Here is a 16524-nt window from a genome sequence, read left to right as displayed (position 1 = left end):
GAACGGATGGGCGGAAGCGTGGTCTCCATAAACCAGGCGTCCCCGGGCACCTCGAGCGCCCACTCCGAGCCCCGCCGCGAAGGGCGGGGAGGCGCGAGGTCCCGGGCTCCCGCAGGCGACGCGCGACCCGGACTGCCGCGCCTCCGCCCTCCCGCCTCCACGCGCCCTCAGCCGGCCCTGCCCGACGCTGCGGGGTAGGGCGGACAGCGGGCTCCACTCGAGGCGCGCAGAGCGCGGCGCGGGGCGGGGCCGCGGAGGCGGTGCTGGGGCACGCCCTCCGGAGGGGCGCAGGCGCGCCGCACGCCGCCCCGCCCCGCCCCGCCCCGGCGCGGCAGTGCGCAGGCGCGGCGGCCGCTGCGAGCGTGGACGTGCGGCGAGAAGATGGCGGCGGCGGGGGACGCGGCGTGAGGCGCCGGAGCAGCGCCGAGTCCCATTGAAACGGGCCGCCATGGCCCTCCGCAACCCGCAGGTAGCTCGGTCGCGCCCTCGGCCGGAAGGCAGCGTCCCGGGCGGTGGGGGGGACGGCGCCGCGGCGGGCAGGCGCGGTAGGGGCGGCGCGGGCACGCCGCTGGCCTAGGCCCCGCGCCGCGCCCCTCTGTGCCCGGCCGCCCCCGGGCCGCGGGACGGGCGCGGGGCGCGGGCGCCGCGGGCCGGCGGGCCGGGCAGGGAGGGCTTCCGCGTGCCTGCGGGCCGCGGTCTAGCCCAGACGAAGCGTGGGCCCCGCGGCGGGGGCCGCCTCTGCGTGCCGGTCACCGCGCCCCTGCCGCCCGCGCCCCACGCCCGCATCCAGCCTCCAGCGGCTGGGCCACGCGGGCTGCGCCTGCTCCGGCTTCCAGACCCGAGCCGCTGCGCAGCATCGGGAGGCGCTGCTGCCGAGAAGTCGACTCAAGTCGCGGGGACCGCATTTGCACTTGCCTCTGAGTGACATCTTTTGCACAGATGCACCCCAGCCAGGCTGACAGTAACGCACCCTGTCAGAGCAGAAGCCCCAGCTCGGGGCCGTTCAGAGTAATCCGGAGCAGAGAGAGTAAAAAACCTTGCGGATTGGGGAGATGTGCATTCAGGGTCGAGTTCTGCCCCCACCCCCATGCTGTGCTCCCTTCCCCCAAATTGCAGTTATTCAGGCGAAAAGTCAGCCTGGGTCGTTACTTGTCATGCTTGCCTTAGGCCCCTGATTTGTTGACGTCTAATCCCTAGAAATTGTTGCACACTTTTGTGCCATCTCAGTGTGCTTTTGTATGAAATTTGGGAAATAAAACAAAGTAGCTATTTGGAAAACTGGTGGGGAGTAAAATCATAACTCTTAAGCAATTGGTTTTTGTAGTCTCTGGGCAGATGAAGTCGACCTCTTTTAAACAGTGATTTTAATAACTTGTGATTGATGCATATTGTGGGATTAGAAACTCGAAAACCTATTTTTAAAATTAGATATTATAGGAAACTGCGATTTTAAGTTTGCATCAGAACTTCCCCCGTTTAACTTTCGTTCACTTGTACATTTACTTTTGTAAGTGCTTAGTGCAGTTTCTTGCACCAGAAAGGCACTTAATAGTTGAATAATTTTACAAATTGTGCTATTCAAATATTTTCTTAAGAATTTGTTTTTTGCCTTTTGCTCAGCTTAACTACTGATTAAATAGCTTATTAAGATTAGTATACTTCATTATGAACTAATATTTAATATTCCTTGTGATTTTTGAGGTGAATAAAGTGTGTTCAGGCATAATTCACTTTAATAATCACCAATCACAATGCAAAATTGAAATCTTAATAGTGATAAGATGTAAGCTTAATTGTATTTTCATTTGTGTTCATTGTCGCAGTATTTGAGTTTTATCTGACCATAATGCCTGTACACATCTTTAATATATTGGATTTGCAAACTTTTGCTAAACATGAATATTAGTAGTGTTTTGGATTTATTCTTTCACACTGTGGTTTAAGTTCTTTTAATGTCTCTCAAGGAGAAGGGAGCAGAGGCAGTAGTTCGATTTTGTGCAATTTTATTTTTGAAAAAAAAAAATAGAACCATATATGACAGGTTTAATTATTGGATCCTGCTTGAGTTGTTCTGAGTATTTTAAGAAATGTGTTTTATTCGGTCACCTGCTGTCTTCATGGTCTTTTAGTCTTAATGGTTTGTTAATTCATTAATTCGGGAATATCGGCTTTCCATGTGTTAAGTGCCATGGTTTGCAGACCACTTATTTACTGTTGGAAGTAACAACCAGAAGCCAAAGTTGAAGGTCCCATTTGCACATTGACTTGTTAGGTTAGAATTTAAACTTTTAATATAGATTATAGCCTTCCATATTATTGGAAAGAATTGGTTGAACCCTGTTCCCTAGATTGAAGTGCAGTGATGAGAAACTCATAAGCATTTCAAATGCCATTTTCATCTTTAACAAATACAAGTGATGAACTTTGACAATTGGAATGTAAGTACATTTCTAATTTGTGAATATTTGTTGTCACAAGTGAACTGATTAAATGATTTAGTTAATTTGAAGCTACTTGTTCTATCTTAATACTTGAAGAAATCCTTGTGACCATCAAAGTTATGTCTAGTGAAGTCTCCACAGTAATGCTTCCTCACCCAGTTGGGGTATCATACTTCAGTTTCTGTCCTCTGCCTTTGCATGCAGAGACCCACCCCATTCTTTCTGAATTCAACCTGAAGAAAGTGGGGCCCCTACAATTTACATGTTGGAATTTCTTAGGTCTACCTTAAAGCATATGGCATAGTGTTACTGTGTCACCAGATTTGTTTATAACTGACAGGTGGATTAGTGGGATTCTCAAAGAGATACATTTTGATTGGAATCTCATGTAATGAGCTACTGAAGCAAATGAAATTATTTGAAATACTGAAAAGATAGTTGAAGATAGTTTTCCTTTGTACAGTGACAGCAGAACATTTAAACGTGTCCTTTTTTAGTTTTTGTGGTGCTGGGCTGTGGGCATGCTGAGCAAGTGATTTGCCACCGAGCCACTCCCCCAGCACTTAAGGCTATAGATGATAAAAGTTTCTAAGTTGATGGTTGCCTGAGTGGTTTCTACAGATTGGCTGTGCCAGGTGCATCGTATCCAGGGCCTTGCCTTCGTGTTCTGCAGCCCATGGGTCCACTGGATTCTAAACTGTTCTCCTGAGCAAAAGTTTCAGTTTCTGTTATGTGAAACTAACATGATTTTTAAATGTGTTTCACATAAGAAAACTTAAAGAAAAGGATTCCAAAGTTTGGTGATTGTTATTTAATGCCAGACCTGTGTCAGTCATGTTTACTTTTTGCTGTGTTTAGAGTACAATATTCAAATAATGGGAAAACGTTGTATCATCTCCACTCAAATTAGTTATATAAGGTTATTTTTACTTATTTATTTATTTTTTAAGCACATCTTCTTAATGGATCAGAGTTTTCAAGTGGCACATTTACCATGGTACTCAGGACACTTGTCTCTGATACTGTAGCAAAGAATGAAAAATAATAGGAAGAACTTGGTTTCAAATTTGTAATTAGGCCGTTATTGCTGCTTACTGCCACACATAGGAGAATCACTGTCACACAAAACAGACAAATCTGTTTGCAGTGGAATGTGCTGGCGTTGGTCCATTGGATTACTGTCATTTGTCACTTTAGTGCCACTTCAGCAGTGTAGAAGTCCATTTCCAAAGACTTGCATGTGCTTGGACTGCAGTTTTCCTGTCTGTTGATGTGATCTCCTAAAAGGTTTTTCTATGCCCATTTCTGTCAGTCCAGGCTGGGTTAAGAACTAGTGTGGGATCAGAGAGGGAGCCCATAGAGTATGTTCACAGTATTTGTTTCAATGATCAGAAAATGTACAGCTTATTTAGACTTTCATGAGCTAGTTTTTTTCTAGCTACTAGAAAGCTCCTTGATTATGACCCATTTTCATTTGAAGACCTGGGAAATCAGAAGCTACCCTCTCCGTTTGGCCCTGTATTGGTACTTTTACTGTCCCAGCTGCCTCTTCCTGGGAAAAGGGCAGGTGAGATGTGCAGCAGAAGTGTGGGTTGGGGCTTGGAAGAGAAGGGTAATGTCCAGGAGGATTCAAGCCTGCCTACCTGTACTTTTTCTCCTCAACGGTAATACTTGCATGAGAATGATGGCTGCTCTTATTAAGACCCTTGGGCCCCTGCCCTTTGGTCTTGAATCTGCAGCTTTATTTGGTTGTCTTTCTTCACATCAATTCTCCATTTATTTTTCTTGTATCAGCTCAAGGGCCATCTAAGTCCATACTCTATAATTCAAGAGTTCCACAATCAGTGCATTAAATAAAAGTATCTCTTCATAAAAAGGCAGGTGCTACTCTTGTGCCTTTGGTCTCTCGTTTTAATATCTGGCTACCTCGGTGCACACATCTCTTTCTCTCCTCTGATGGTGGTAGTGTTTGGTTTTCTCTTTGTCCCTAAAAAGAAATGCTTTTCATCTTTGTATTGGTTCATATTGGTAGGTCTTTGCCCCCCCCCCCCCAAGTAGTTTTAAAAGTATCAAAAACCTTACTATGACAGCTCCAAACTTACAGCCTCATTGGAGCTATTGTAGGAAAAAAATAGGTCTGTGTAAATGTTAATTGAATAATATTAGATGTATCAGGTGTTGCTGCTGTAAGAAACCGAGTATTGCTGCTGTAAGAAACCAAGTGCTGCAAAACAACAACAAAACTCAAGCATTAAAACCGTGAAATGCAGGCTAGGGATGTAGCTTCGTGGTAGAGGGTTTGGTTAGGGTGCTGAGCCCTGGGTTCAATCCCCAGAACTAAAAAAGCAAAACAAAACTGCACAAAATAGAGGATCACATGCTAGACCTGATATTGTGGGTGATATGTAGACCTTGGCTGGGGTGGAAACGGAGCTGTCCCATGGGTAGCGCACCCCATTAGGTCTGCTGGCTGGGTGGGATATGGTAAGGACAGCTTCACAACCACAAGAATAGAAGTTTTCCATCATTGTGAGTGCATGTCAGAAATACTCATTTTTGTTTTAAAATGCATGGAATAGGGTAGGGGATATAGCTCAGTGATAGGGTGCTTGCCTAGCATGTGTGAGGCCCTGGGTTAAATTCCCAAACAAAACACATGGAATAAAGCCAAATTTCGGTATAAATTACATTTTGCAAGCATGGACATTGTCAAATAGAACTGGCTAAGAGCATTTAATATATAATTCTATGTAGAAAATTATGATTTACCTCATCAGTGTAAGGAGTTGACAATCTGCATTGTTCAGTTCTCACATAAACATAGTATTAGCATCCTTTGCCATGGCTCTAAGCTTTGTATTTTAGCTTTATTACAATTTGTTTGAATTTAGTCAGGACTAATTAACTTGTGAATTTATTTGTTATTTTAATAACTGTCAAGAGGCTTTCTAGCATTCATCCCCCCCCCCATTTCTCCTATGTTAGAAGTTTTGTAACTGTGAAGTAGTGTCCCTCTTGAGAGACATCATTATATCATTAAAATACAAATTCTTTCTAACCTTTCAGAAGATGTCAACCTTTTCCCTTTTGAAAGGGCAGGCTGAAGCTTTAGGGTATCTAGAAAAGAGTTTGAAAATAAATTTTAATTCTGGAGTTTTTGGAGATTCCCACCCAATGTTGTGAAAAACTTCTCTGTGTGTGTGTGTATATACATATATGATTCTTTATTTTATATCAAACTCAGGATCTTGCACATGTAGGCAAGCCCTCTACTACTGAGCCTTACCCTGTCAGCCATCTCTTGTTCTATTTAAAAATTTTTTTTCCCTAAGGCTTTTTTTTTTTTTTTTCCACAGCAAAATTGAGAGGAAGAGAGAGAAAATTTTCATGTATGGCTTCTCTTGATATTTTAGGTAATAATTTTCTTTAGATGACTGTCAAGACCATATATATTTATTTAAGACTTGAAATAGTTCTTCTGAGTAGATCTGATCTTGGGACAAGGAAGATCATATTTATTGTAAAACACCAAGCTCTGCATTAATCAGCATTTGAAGAATGTTGCATGGTATGAACTAGTTTATAAAACGATCCTTACAGCAATTCTATTGGTATTGTTATCACCATTTACAGATGAGTAAAGTAAGACCCAGAGGTTGTGACTACAGGTCACATGGCTGATAAGTGAATTATCAGGTACTTAAAAGCAGGTCTTTGGACTTCCAGGTCCTGCGTTTTTCCTGCTTTGCCTAAATTGCCATCCTGGAAGAGATTGATAAAGAGACTGTCTCATGTTGTAACTCCCCATAGAGTTCTTTAATGAAAGTGTGTAGAATGAAAAAGCAAATGCTGAAATGTTTAAGGCTTTTAATATGTTACTAATTTTGTGTAGATTACATTATGATAAAAGTCCTTAATGTTTTTATTTTTAATTACAAAATAAAGATATGTTATTTTTAAACTATGCTAACAATATAGAGCATTTAAAGTGAAAAGTATAAGTCATTCTCTGCTCATCTCCTTAGTCCCCAGTTCCACATTTCTCTTCTGTACTTTTCTTCTGTTGGGGCATTTGTGGTCATTGTTGTATTGATTCAAGATGCAGTCTTTTCTAACCAGATAGTTACTGAACTGAACGTTTTAGAGCAGACCTTGTTTTCATAATTACTAAAGGCATCTGCCCAAGTGAGGTTTTTCTTTTTTACCTGATTTTAGATATTCTGGAGGTTAAAGTGGCTTATCAAGATCCAGTGTAAAGAGTTCTATGGAAGTGGTGTTGAAATTTCTGAGGAATAAAAATGTTGTCCAGGGCTGGGATTGTGGCTTAGTGGTAGAGTGCTTGCCTAGCATGTTTGAGACACTGGGTTCAATCCTTAGCACCCCATGAAAATAAATAAAATTTCTTAAAAAAAAAAAAAATGTTGTCCAAACAAGTTTTTTTCTTGGTAGACATTCAGCCCCTTAATTGCAGCAGCCATGCTCTACTCTGGGTTTTATGTTTTAAAAAGAGGTGACTCCCATTCAGATTCTGGTTGGCTCATTGCCTTTGCATACAGCCTTTCCTTAGATGAAGAGATTGGTAGGTCTCCTGCCTGTGAATAGTGGAGTGGGTAATTCACCCGAGTTTTTCTTCACCATCTCCAAAGTCATCTTTTTTCCTCTCACTTTGCATAGTCAAAGTACTACAACAGGAAAAAAAAAAAAAGAAAAGAAAAGAAAAAGAAATAAAAAGAAATACTCTCCCAACTCAGGTTACTGACCCCAGAGACAACCACACTAAACTGTTTCTGACTGATAAAATACAAAATTAGATCTTCCAGGGTTAGCATCTTATTTTGTTTGGAATTAATTTGTCGGCTGTTAGATGTTTCTATTCAGAACCATATAAAGGGGACTTTGTATATTTTATGATTGTTCAAAGGTTTTTGGTGACTGGACATTAGGAGTGTAGGGTTAAAAGGTAGCTCCTTTAGACTTTAAAATCTCACAGCAGTGTCGAGAGAAACAGGCTAACGCTGGATCCATTTTCAGGGTAGTAGTTCTTGTAGTAGACATGTGAACAGTGTCACATATCAAGAACATACACTTGTTAGTTGGTTTGTTCAACCATTAAATAGTACTGAGACTGGGCCAGGTGGTTCATGTCTGTAATCCTAGCTACTTGGGAGGCTAAAGCAGAAGGATCACAAGTTTGAGGCCAACCTAGGCAACTTGGTGAGCCTATGTCAAAATTAAAAAATTAAAAGGGCTGGGAATGTAGCTCAGATCCCCAGTATAAAGAAAAAAAAGTTACTGAGTGGTTCCTGTGCACCAGGCCTTGAGGCTATACCAGTGAGCATGGGAAACAGACCAGTTTGTGGCTAAAGTGATATGCAGGGTGAAGTGGTGAGGGAAGGGGAGGACCAAGTGTTCTCTTGGAGCAGGTGGGTGGGTGTCTGGGAAATGGCAGGTCTGAGGAGGTCGTGGGTCCCTGCTTGGTCTTGCTTGGTGGGACAACTGGGGGGGTCTGATTAGGGTCCTTCTTGTGTCTAGGGCTGAATTCCTCAGCTCTCTGCAGATCTGGGAATCTACTTTGCTCACCTTTGCACCCCAAGCATCTTAACTGCCATGACTTTGAGGGGGAAGTAGGACATCTTTTTCTTTTTTTCTTTTGGTATGGGGGTTAAACTCAGGGGCACTGACCACTGAGCCACATCCCCAGCCCTGTTATATTTTATTTACAGATAGGGTCTCACTGAGTTACTTAGTGCCTCACTTTTGCTGAGGTTAACTTTGAACTCCCGATCCTCCTATCTGAGCCTCCTGAGCCACTGGGATTACAGGTGTGCGCCACTGTGCCCATCAGGACATTTCTTTTGGGGACATCTAAGGCAGATTGATGCAAGGCGAGTCACCCTTTGAATGTTCTCAATGATAATGGGATGAGTAGTTAGGCGATTTAGAGACAGTATTTCCTGTATTTTTTTGGGGGGGGGTAAATATACCTTTATAAACATTTTTTCCCTGATTATATTTCTAGAAAATAAAGTATTAACAAAGGTGTCACCCATAGCATCCCATGACTCTCCTGAGATTATTTGAGATCTTTAAATGTTACTTTTAATACTTCTGGAAGCAAATTAATAAATTTTGAAGTATTGTATGTAACTTGTGATCCGTGGGCACCCTTTGCTGATTGCAGTCAGGCACCCTGTGAACCGGCCCCCAATCAGTGTTAAGCTCCCCCACCCAGGTTACTCATCTGGGTTCTCATCCCGGAGCCTCTGTACGGGTTTGTGTACAGCTTTGTTCGTTTCACCTGTGAACTGGGGGAAATAAATAAGTCATACTTTAGACACATATTTTACTGTCTTCAGTCTAGGTTACATGTGAACAGCAAAAACTTCAGCTTGTCCTACTGAGAGTGATATCACCCAGTTTTAGCACTGAGAGGAATTATTGTAAGCAGACCCAGAGGGAGAAAGCAAAACTTTGCCGCTTTGATGATTCATCATGTTGGGTCTTCCGAGTGAGATTTCAGTTCTGTTTGAAGTTCATTAAGTGACTGATGAATTAATTCTTTTTGATAAACATTTAGCTAGTGTTTGCTTGCTACCTGGGCCTGTGTTGGGCTTAGGGTCAGGGTTAGGGTTAGGTTAAGGTTAGATGCAAAGCACATTGCTTTTGTTCAGTGTTAAGACCGATTTGTCGCAAAGCTGTAGAGGTTCTCTGACAGGGGCCTCCACCCTTGCCCACCCTGCTCATCACAGCTGCCTTCTAGTTCTTGCTGAAGCCTGTCTGTAGTTAGCCTAGTTGTTTCCAGGAGTTCTTGTTGCTGTTAATGGATTTTTCAGCTAAGGTCATCCCCCCCCCATTTGTTCTTTTTAATTCTACAAGATAGGAGAGTGCATTTTGACATATCATACACACATGGAGTGTAAGTTCCCATAGTTCACTGGTCATGTATGTACATACGAACATAGGAAAGTGATGTCTGATTCATTCTACTGTTTTTCCTATTCCCATCTCCCCCTTCCCTTCATTCCCCTTTGAGGACATTCTTGTCTCTTGTTTTAATTGCTCTTGGTACTACTTTACTTCCAGTCTCTGCTCTTTGTGCCAGGAACATCAACTTCCTTTTTCACCTGTGATTAGAGTTCTACTCAGTCAGACAAACTGTTTTCTTCTTTTTAAGGTGAATAGAAAGTTAAGTATGTTACTGTTATTTTTTCTTTGCTGTGGCTTTTTTACTAATGGAAACAGATTTGAGTTAGTTGTGTTAATTAGTTGATCACTTCTTAAGAAAAAGAAGACACATCTTATGTATTTTGTGTTTATGGCCCTCTTTGTGGTCCCTGTGGACTTCAATTCCCTCAGGGCCCTGTCTTTCCTCCGGAAGGCAGGTAACTTACAGAGGCCTGTGTGACCCCTTTCTGAGCGCAGTGTAAGAGCAGCCTTGCCTGGTGGAGGTGGCATTGTGTGCCTGGTGAGCACTACGAAGCAAGCACTCTAGAGTCTTGCATGGTCTGACTCCTGTAGCACTCACACTGCCTAGCAACTTGGGCACTCGGGTTGTTTGTCCAGACCATGGGCAACTGGACAGAGGGACTAGTGGAAGGAAATAACAGAGAGAACCTCTGGTTGTCATTCAGTGTTTTGAGGAGGGTGTGGTTCTAGTTCCAGGAGTGAAGATGAGGATCCCAGCTTAAACAATGACAAAGGACACATTGACCCTCTGTGGAAGTCCTTTGTAATGATGAGAGCTGATTAACCCAGTGTCCCAGATGTAAAGCAGCTATAAAAACTTAAATCAAGCAACCAGTGTGACCACTATGGTAACTTGGAAATAATTATTATGTTCACAGAATTGGAAACTTGGGACTTAATGGATTAAAAAGGGGTGGCTGCCTGAAGTGTTCAGACTGTCTTTTCTGCACTGAGAATGCATGAGTGGCCCGTAAGTCCCCTTCAGGGATTTAAGTGCTCTCTTTATCTCTCATGCAGTGGCTTGAATCCAGATAACTGACATGCGTATCACTTATAAGCTATCTTGTGAAACTCTTTCCTGTTTCTTGGCAAATGCAACCCTGAGATCTGAGGTGGTGCTAACACAAATAGAGCACCTTTACTGCAGTTCCAGGAGTGCTTGGTGCCAGGGCAGCCCTGTGCTATAGCTCCTCCCTTCCAGTTGGTGGGCATGGCAGTGAACTTTGCTGACCTGGTCAGAGCAGATGCAGTCAGCCCCAGACCTGAGACCTATGAAGAGGTTGTACTTCCCAGTTAGAGGCCTGGTTGTGTTAGTGGTGATTCTCCTTATTTCCATACTTTGACCTTGGACAGCCCAGCCAACGGCTTCACTCCCGCTCCTCGCTGTGTACTGAGCCTACTGTGCACCAGGACAGAAGCAAGGGAGAGCTGGTCACTGCCACATGAGACCTCTGCTTGTAGCCATGTTCCTTCAGTAGTGCGACAGCTCCTGCTCCCTGGAGTCTGCTCCTGCGCCCTGGAGTCTGCTCCTGCGCCATCTCCTGAGGGAGGCCCATTGACCACACCTTGGAAACCAACGGCCTCCTCTGCCTGCCCCTCTCGCCTTGCTTTCTTTACAGAGCACTTGCTGCCCTCTGGTGCTCTGTAGCTCTGACATCCTCATGGAGCTCATCATTTTCTGTCTCCCCAGGAGGCAGTGTCATGTGCCTTGGGACTGGCCCATGGCAAGTGCGCATTAAACGTCTACAGCTCATCATTTTCTGTCTCCCCAGGAGGCAGTGTCATGTGCCTTGGGACTGGCCCATGGCAAGTGCGCATTAAACGTCTACCGAGTGACTGGTTTCTGTGGTGCTGGAGATCAGACGGGCCTCACACATGCTAGGCAAGTGTGCCCCCAAAACCAGTCCCAGCCCGGGTGATTATTTATGTGTGAATGAATGAATGAATGAAAGCTGGGCCCCTGTGGGTGTTTTGGGAAGTGCAGAGTTCAGTAGGCAAGAGCTTAGATAACCAGAGCTGTTCCCAGCCAGAATGAGAAATGCCATCACAGGAAGATTCGAGTGGGGATGCTGCAACTCAGAAGGGTTTTTGGGAAGAGAGTTCACAAACATGAGCCTCTGGGATTGAATTCTGCAGTGTGAGGAGCTGGCCAGGCCAGTGGGGCCCAAATGAAGGCCCTGCACAGAGGGCAGTGGGCAGGGTGCAGGCGAGTCTGGGAAAGCAGCTTCTTGTGAGCTCTGCTGGAACCTTTTCACCTGGAAGGTTCTGGAAGGGCTTTTCCTGTGGACCATCCAGGGTCACTGCTGAGAGAAAGCACTGTGGTAGCCACATACAGTCAGAGGGTGAGGGTGAGCACTCTTGCAGAGACACTTCCAAGGAGCAAGGAAGGCCGCATGAGCAGAGTAGGACCAGTGGGCAGCCTTCCTCCCTGTGCTGGTGTGGTGCCTTTTCTGTTGTAATGAAGTAACCACTTGATGTGCATATTGGGAAAGTCTTTTTCCACTTCTTGTAGTGCAAATATTCTTCCATTAAGCATTTTCCTTTAATATTCTTTTTCTTCATTTGTGCTGGGTGGGAACCCAGAGCTGTGTGCATCCCTAGACTAGCACTCTGTCACTGAGCCACATCCCTGTCCTTCAGTATTGTTTTTAAGGACTGCAGAGTATTCATTCACAAGTTGTATTTAATGCATGCTAAGAACAGTGATGTTTGGCATTTTTTGATGCATCTTTTCATTGTCTGTGATTGTGAATTATCTTATTTCCCAGGGCTTATTAAAGCATATAATTTTAAATCGAAAGGTGAACATGAATTCATTGATCATTTGTTGAGTGAAGGGAAAGGTATATTTTGCTAAGTGATATTAAGATAATAAACTTGGGGATGGGATTGTGACTCAGTGGTAGAATGCTCGCCTAGCATGCGTGAGGCCCTGGGTTCAATTCTCAGCATCACATAAAAATAAAAGTATTGGTTCACCTACAACTAAAACAAATAAATAAAAAGTTAAAAAAAAAAACAACTTGAAGTTTTTATGTTTTGAGATTTTGAAACTGTACTGTACTAAGATCAGGAATGAATTCTTACAAGTGAAGTGCTTAAAATATTGAGAAAGATACACTTATGAAATATTTGTCAGTAAGCTGCCTTCTCAGAGTTTTTGAAGGCCAGCTATTGTAGCTACTGCTGTAGGTATTCCCAAAGGTAACCAGAGCCTCCCTACTCTAGGTAGCAGTAACTGAGGCATAAGACACAACTGGGGCGCACTACAAGATGTATAATTAATTACTGAATTGTATGGCGCACGTGGGAAGTTCTGTAGTTGCACTTGAGATGATGGAGATGGCCAAGGAGAAGCCTTGAGAAGGAGTGGGGTTTGGGTAAATGGAAAGAATAGAGGAGGGCTCTGTAGGTGGGCAGACAGAACGAGCAGGGCTTAGATTTCAGATTAACTTGATTTTAACAAGTGAAGAAGGCCCTGCTCTCTAACTGGCTTATACCATAACCAAGATTTATTGGTGCTTGTAACTAGAAATCCCAGAGGTAGATCAGGCTTCAAAGTTGATTTGATTTAGCCATTCAGTGATTTTGGGGGGCGGTGGGGGAAACCAGATCCCTTTTATCTTTCTTGTGACAGCATCATCCTGAGGCTGCTTCCCCCAAGAAGGCAGAGGGACCCTATCAGCTGTGGGCTTCCCATATGCACGCAGCCCCCATCACACCAGCCAGAACAGGAGGGTGAGTGTGTGTCCTGAGTTTGTGTCCTTGGGTCACCTTAGCAAAATCTGTGTCTAGGAAGATGCCATGCCTGCAGGGTTCCCTCTGGCCTTCTGAGCTGGGTGTCTAGTGTCCAACAGCTAGAAAGAGAGGCCACTCAGTCCTTTTCACTCATTCTAGTGCTGTCCCTCCCTCTCATTTTGTAGGTTTATTCCTTCCTCCTAGGCTCCTTGGCTCCTCAGACTTAATACTCTGTCCTTTCTTCTGGGCAGATCAATATTGTCCTGTGGCACAATTTTTTTTTAAACCAGAACTTCACATCAGTTTGTTTCAGATGTAACAGCAGTGTCAAAATTGACAAGTTTAATTCTTAACTGTACCAAACATAATGCTACCTTACTGTACCTGTACCTTAAATTTTGCTGTGGCTTAATAGTTTGTGTGTCTGTGCCTTGTGGGCAGCACCAGGTTCTGATTCTTGTCTTCAAATTGCTCACAGGATCTGGGGCAAAGGTGGTTTCTCTGAACCTCAGGTTTTTTCATCATCATTTAGTCAGTAGATCTATCTTAGATTCTAAGTCTTGTGCTTAGGTGGACAAGATCCAGAACTAGAAGACAAGGGCTCTCAGAAGTAGATGAGGTTAGCACGAGATGTGAACAGTGCTTTTACAGGTGAGCCTAGGAACATCTGCTGAGGAGGTGGTGTCTGTGTTGAGCTTGGAAGGTCCAGGGGGAGAGATCATCAGAGCCATGGGGGAGGCAAGGGCTGTCTGTGTGAGGCATGAAGGCAGTGAACTAGTAAATATAGACTAACTGGGCCTCAGGCACCCATGGAGATGAGGCTGGATGGTAGGCAGGACAGCGGTTATGCCATGCTAGTTAAGACTCTGTATATCTTGCCACTAGGAGAACCATGTGTTCTGGTTTCACCCATCATCCCGTGTAACTATTAGTGATCCTTTCACTTTGAAATGTACCTCTGGTTTGGATGATAAATGGTCACCCAACTTAAAATAGGAGTTTGGAGGCCTTGGGCAAAATCAGCAGGGAATGTTTAAAATGCTGGCATGAGACCTGGACTCCACCCCAATCCACTGACCCCAGAATTGTTGGGGTGTGGCCTGTGGATGTTCTGATTCCAGTATAGCCAGGGTTTTGGGTTGAGAGTAGTTGTTTGGCCTTTGTCTTGTGGGCTTACCCACCCCCATGGCACCTCTAGGACTTGGTGAACTATTTGGGTGAAGATTCCTCTCTTCAAGGTGTTCAACTTCAGAGCACCACATATTCACCCTCAGGGAGACTTTTTGAAGTCTCAAGTTACATATTTCTAGTAAAAGATTTAAAACCTAATAGTGAACTTAAATAAAGAATGGAGTGCAAACGATTGTAATTTTTGGCTAGTAAACTATATGTGCATAATTAAAACCTTGGGAGGACATTTTCTCAATAACTTGTTGGATGAAAGTTGAAGTCAGTAGTGGACTGCTTCCTTGGGCCTGGGCTAGTTGTGACTCTCAGACCCTTTTTGCATTCCTTTATGTTCAGCAGATGGTGACTTTGCAGCTTTGTGCTTCTTTGACTGACTTGTCAAACTTTGTTTTTTCATTAACAACTGAAGCAACTCATTAAAAGGCAACTATGTGGACTTCTTTTCTAAAATGACAGGAGAAGCAGGGCGAGGACCATCTTCTAAGTGGCCCTTGTCATTGGGCAGATGAGATTGTCCAGGACTAGCATGTTAGCCGAAGAGTTACGGGGTCAGACTTCTTTGTGAATGTCCTCTGATGAAGCTCTGGGTTAGGGATGTACTCTCTTTCTGGCAAGTGGCCCTCAGTAGCCACACTTTTGTTGGTTTGGTTCCAGCATGTTTCATTTAGTGAAGAATCTGTAGCACAGATGGCACACACAAGCTTCTGCAGTGTAGCACTTTGTTTAGTGCAACAGGATAGCTTTGCTTCAGTGTTGTGGCATTAGTTGACTCTGTGTGTAGTGAGGAATTGAGGGCATATGGAGGGTCTTGGTGGTAGTAAAGACTGAGCGGCCAGGAGGAATCAGAGGTGACCAAGTGGTGCTGGGACAGAGGCGTAGGAAAGGGAGCAGTGCATTTTAGGTGGCATCCTGTGCCCTGAGGTCTGTAGACCAAGGAATATGAAATCTTCTTAAAATCCCAGTAAGTGGGTACTTAGTGAAGTATAATTTGATACAATAAATGTACCCATTTTAACTACCATCACAGCCAAGAGCAAGAATATTTCCATTGCCTAAAACTGTTCCTTCATATGCCCTTGCTGTAAATCCCCACCCCTGTCCAGCCACTAGTAAGCTTACTACTCCCCTTTAACCATGGCCCCAGCAAAGACAACTGTTTCTACTATAGTTTCTTTTTAATTGGTCTTTTGCGTCTTTTCCATTTGTTTCTTCCTTCTTAAGATTGGCACCAAGGTGATTGTAATCAATACAAAAATTGATGGAATATTAAACTTCTGCTGGGGCTCTCCCAGGTAGTATTTACTGATTGACTTCCTAGTTTATCATCTGCTCTCTGTGATGAAGATTCTGCATACCAAATTCTTATGTAATTGAGGGCTCTGTATTTTCCTGATGATAAGTGCTAGCAAAACAGTTAAAATTTAACAGCCATTGTGTAATCCAGCTCTACCATAGACATAGGGCAGGAAAATTGTTAAAATTGGATTTCTGTTAAGTGAGTTGTGTTTTCTAACTGGGAGATACAGTCAGTAGAAACAAATTTTAGTTCAATGTCTCCATGAAAGCACTAAGAGAAAATGTAGCCAAGTACATACTTTGAGAATAAGTATTTCAGGTGATAGGACTACTTTGTGTGTGTGTGTGTGTGTGTGTGTATGTGTGTGTGTGTGTGAACGCGCATGTTTTGTTTTGTTTTGGTACTAGGGATTTAACTCAGTTAAGCACTGAACTACTTTCCCAGCTCTTTTTTTTTTTTTTTTTTTTTTTGCGGTGCTGGGGATCGAACCCACGGCCTTGTGTTTGTAAGGCAAGCACTCTACTGACTGAGTTATCTCCCCAGCCCCCAGGCCTTTCTATATTTTATTTTTAGACAGTCTCCCTAAATTGCTGAGGGCCATACTAAGTTGCTCAGGCTGGCTTTGAACTTCTGATCTTCTTTCCTCATCCTTCTGAGTCACTGGGATTACAGGCATGCACCACCACATCCTGCTATGAGAGGACTACTTTGTGATAGGACTTTAACGGTCAAAATAAAATGCACAAACAAATTAAAGTAGCCACTAAACTGCAGTATTTTGAGTCCTAAGAAGGAGAGATGCTGTCTCTGAGAGTGACTTTGTAACATGGTTTGTCTACTTTGTTCCCTTTTTTAGGACTCTTTGTCCTAGGGAAAAGTAAAGCAAATTCAGTG

The 16524-nt window shown here is 43.8% G+C and overlaps 1 protein-coding gene across 2 annotated transcripts in view; it reads left to right on the top strand.

The window, feature by feature from the left end:
* Positions 1-347: 347 nt before the first annotated feature.
* Positions 348-16524, top strand: part of USP10 (ubiquitin specific peptidase 10) — a 62088-nt gene continuing 45911 nt past the window's right edge. For both annotated transcript variants that reach the window (XR_013760349.1, XM_079118278.1), the window contains exon 1: positions 348-469. Coding sequence is in view for 1 of the 2 variants with exons in the window: in XM_079118278.1 (XP_078974404.1) it covers positions 449-469 (21 nt within the window). In the remaining variant the exon portion in view is untranslated. The remainder of the gene's footprint in view (positions 470-16524) is intronic.

This window comes from Sciurus vulgaris, assembly GCF_902686455.1.
Source record: "Sciurus vulgaris genome assembly, chromosome: 17".
NCBI classification, from domain to species: domain Eukaryota; kingdom Metazoa; phylum Chordata; class Mammalia; order Rodentia; family Sciuridae; genus Sciurus; species Sciurus vulgaris.
Note: the sequence above shows the minus strand (reverse complement) of the source record. Positions and strands in the feature narration are given on the sequence as shown.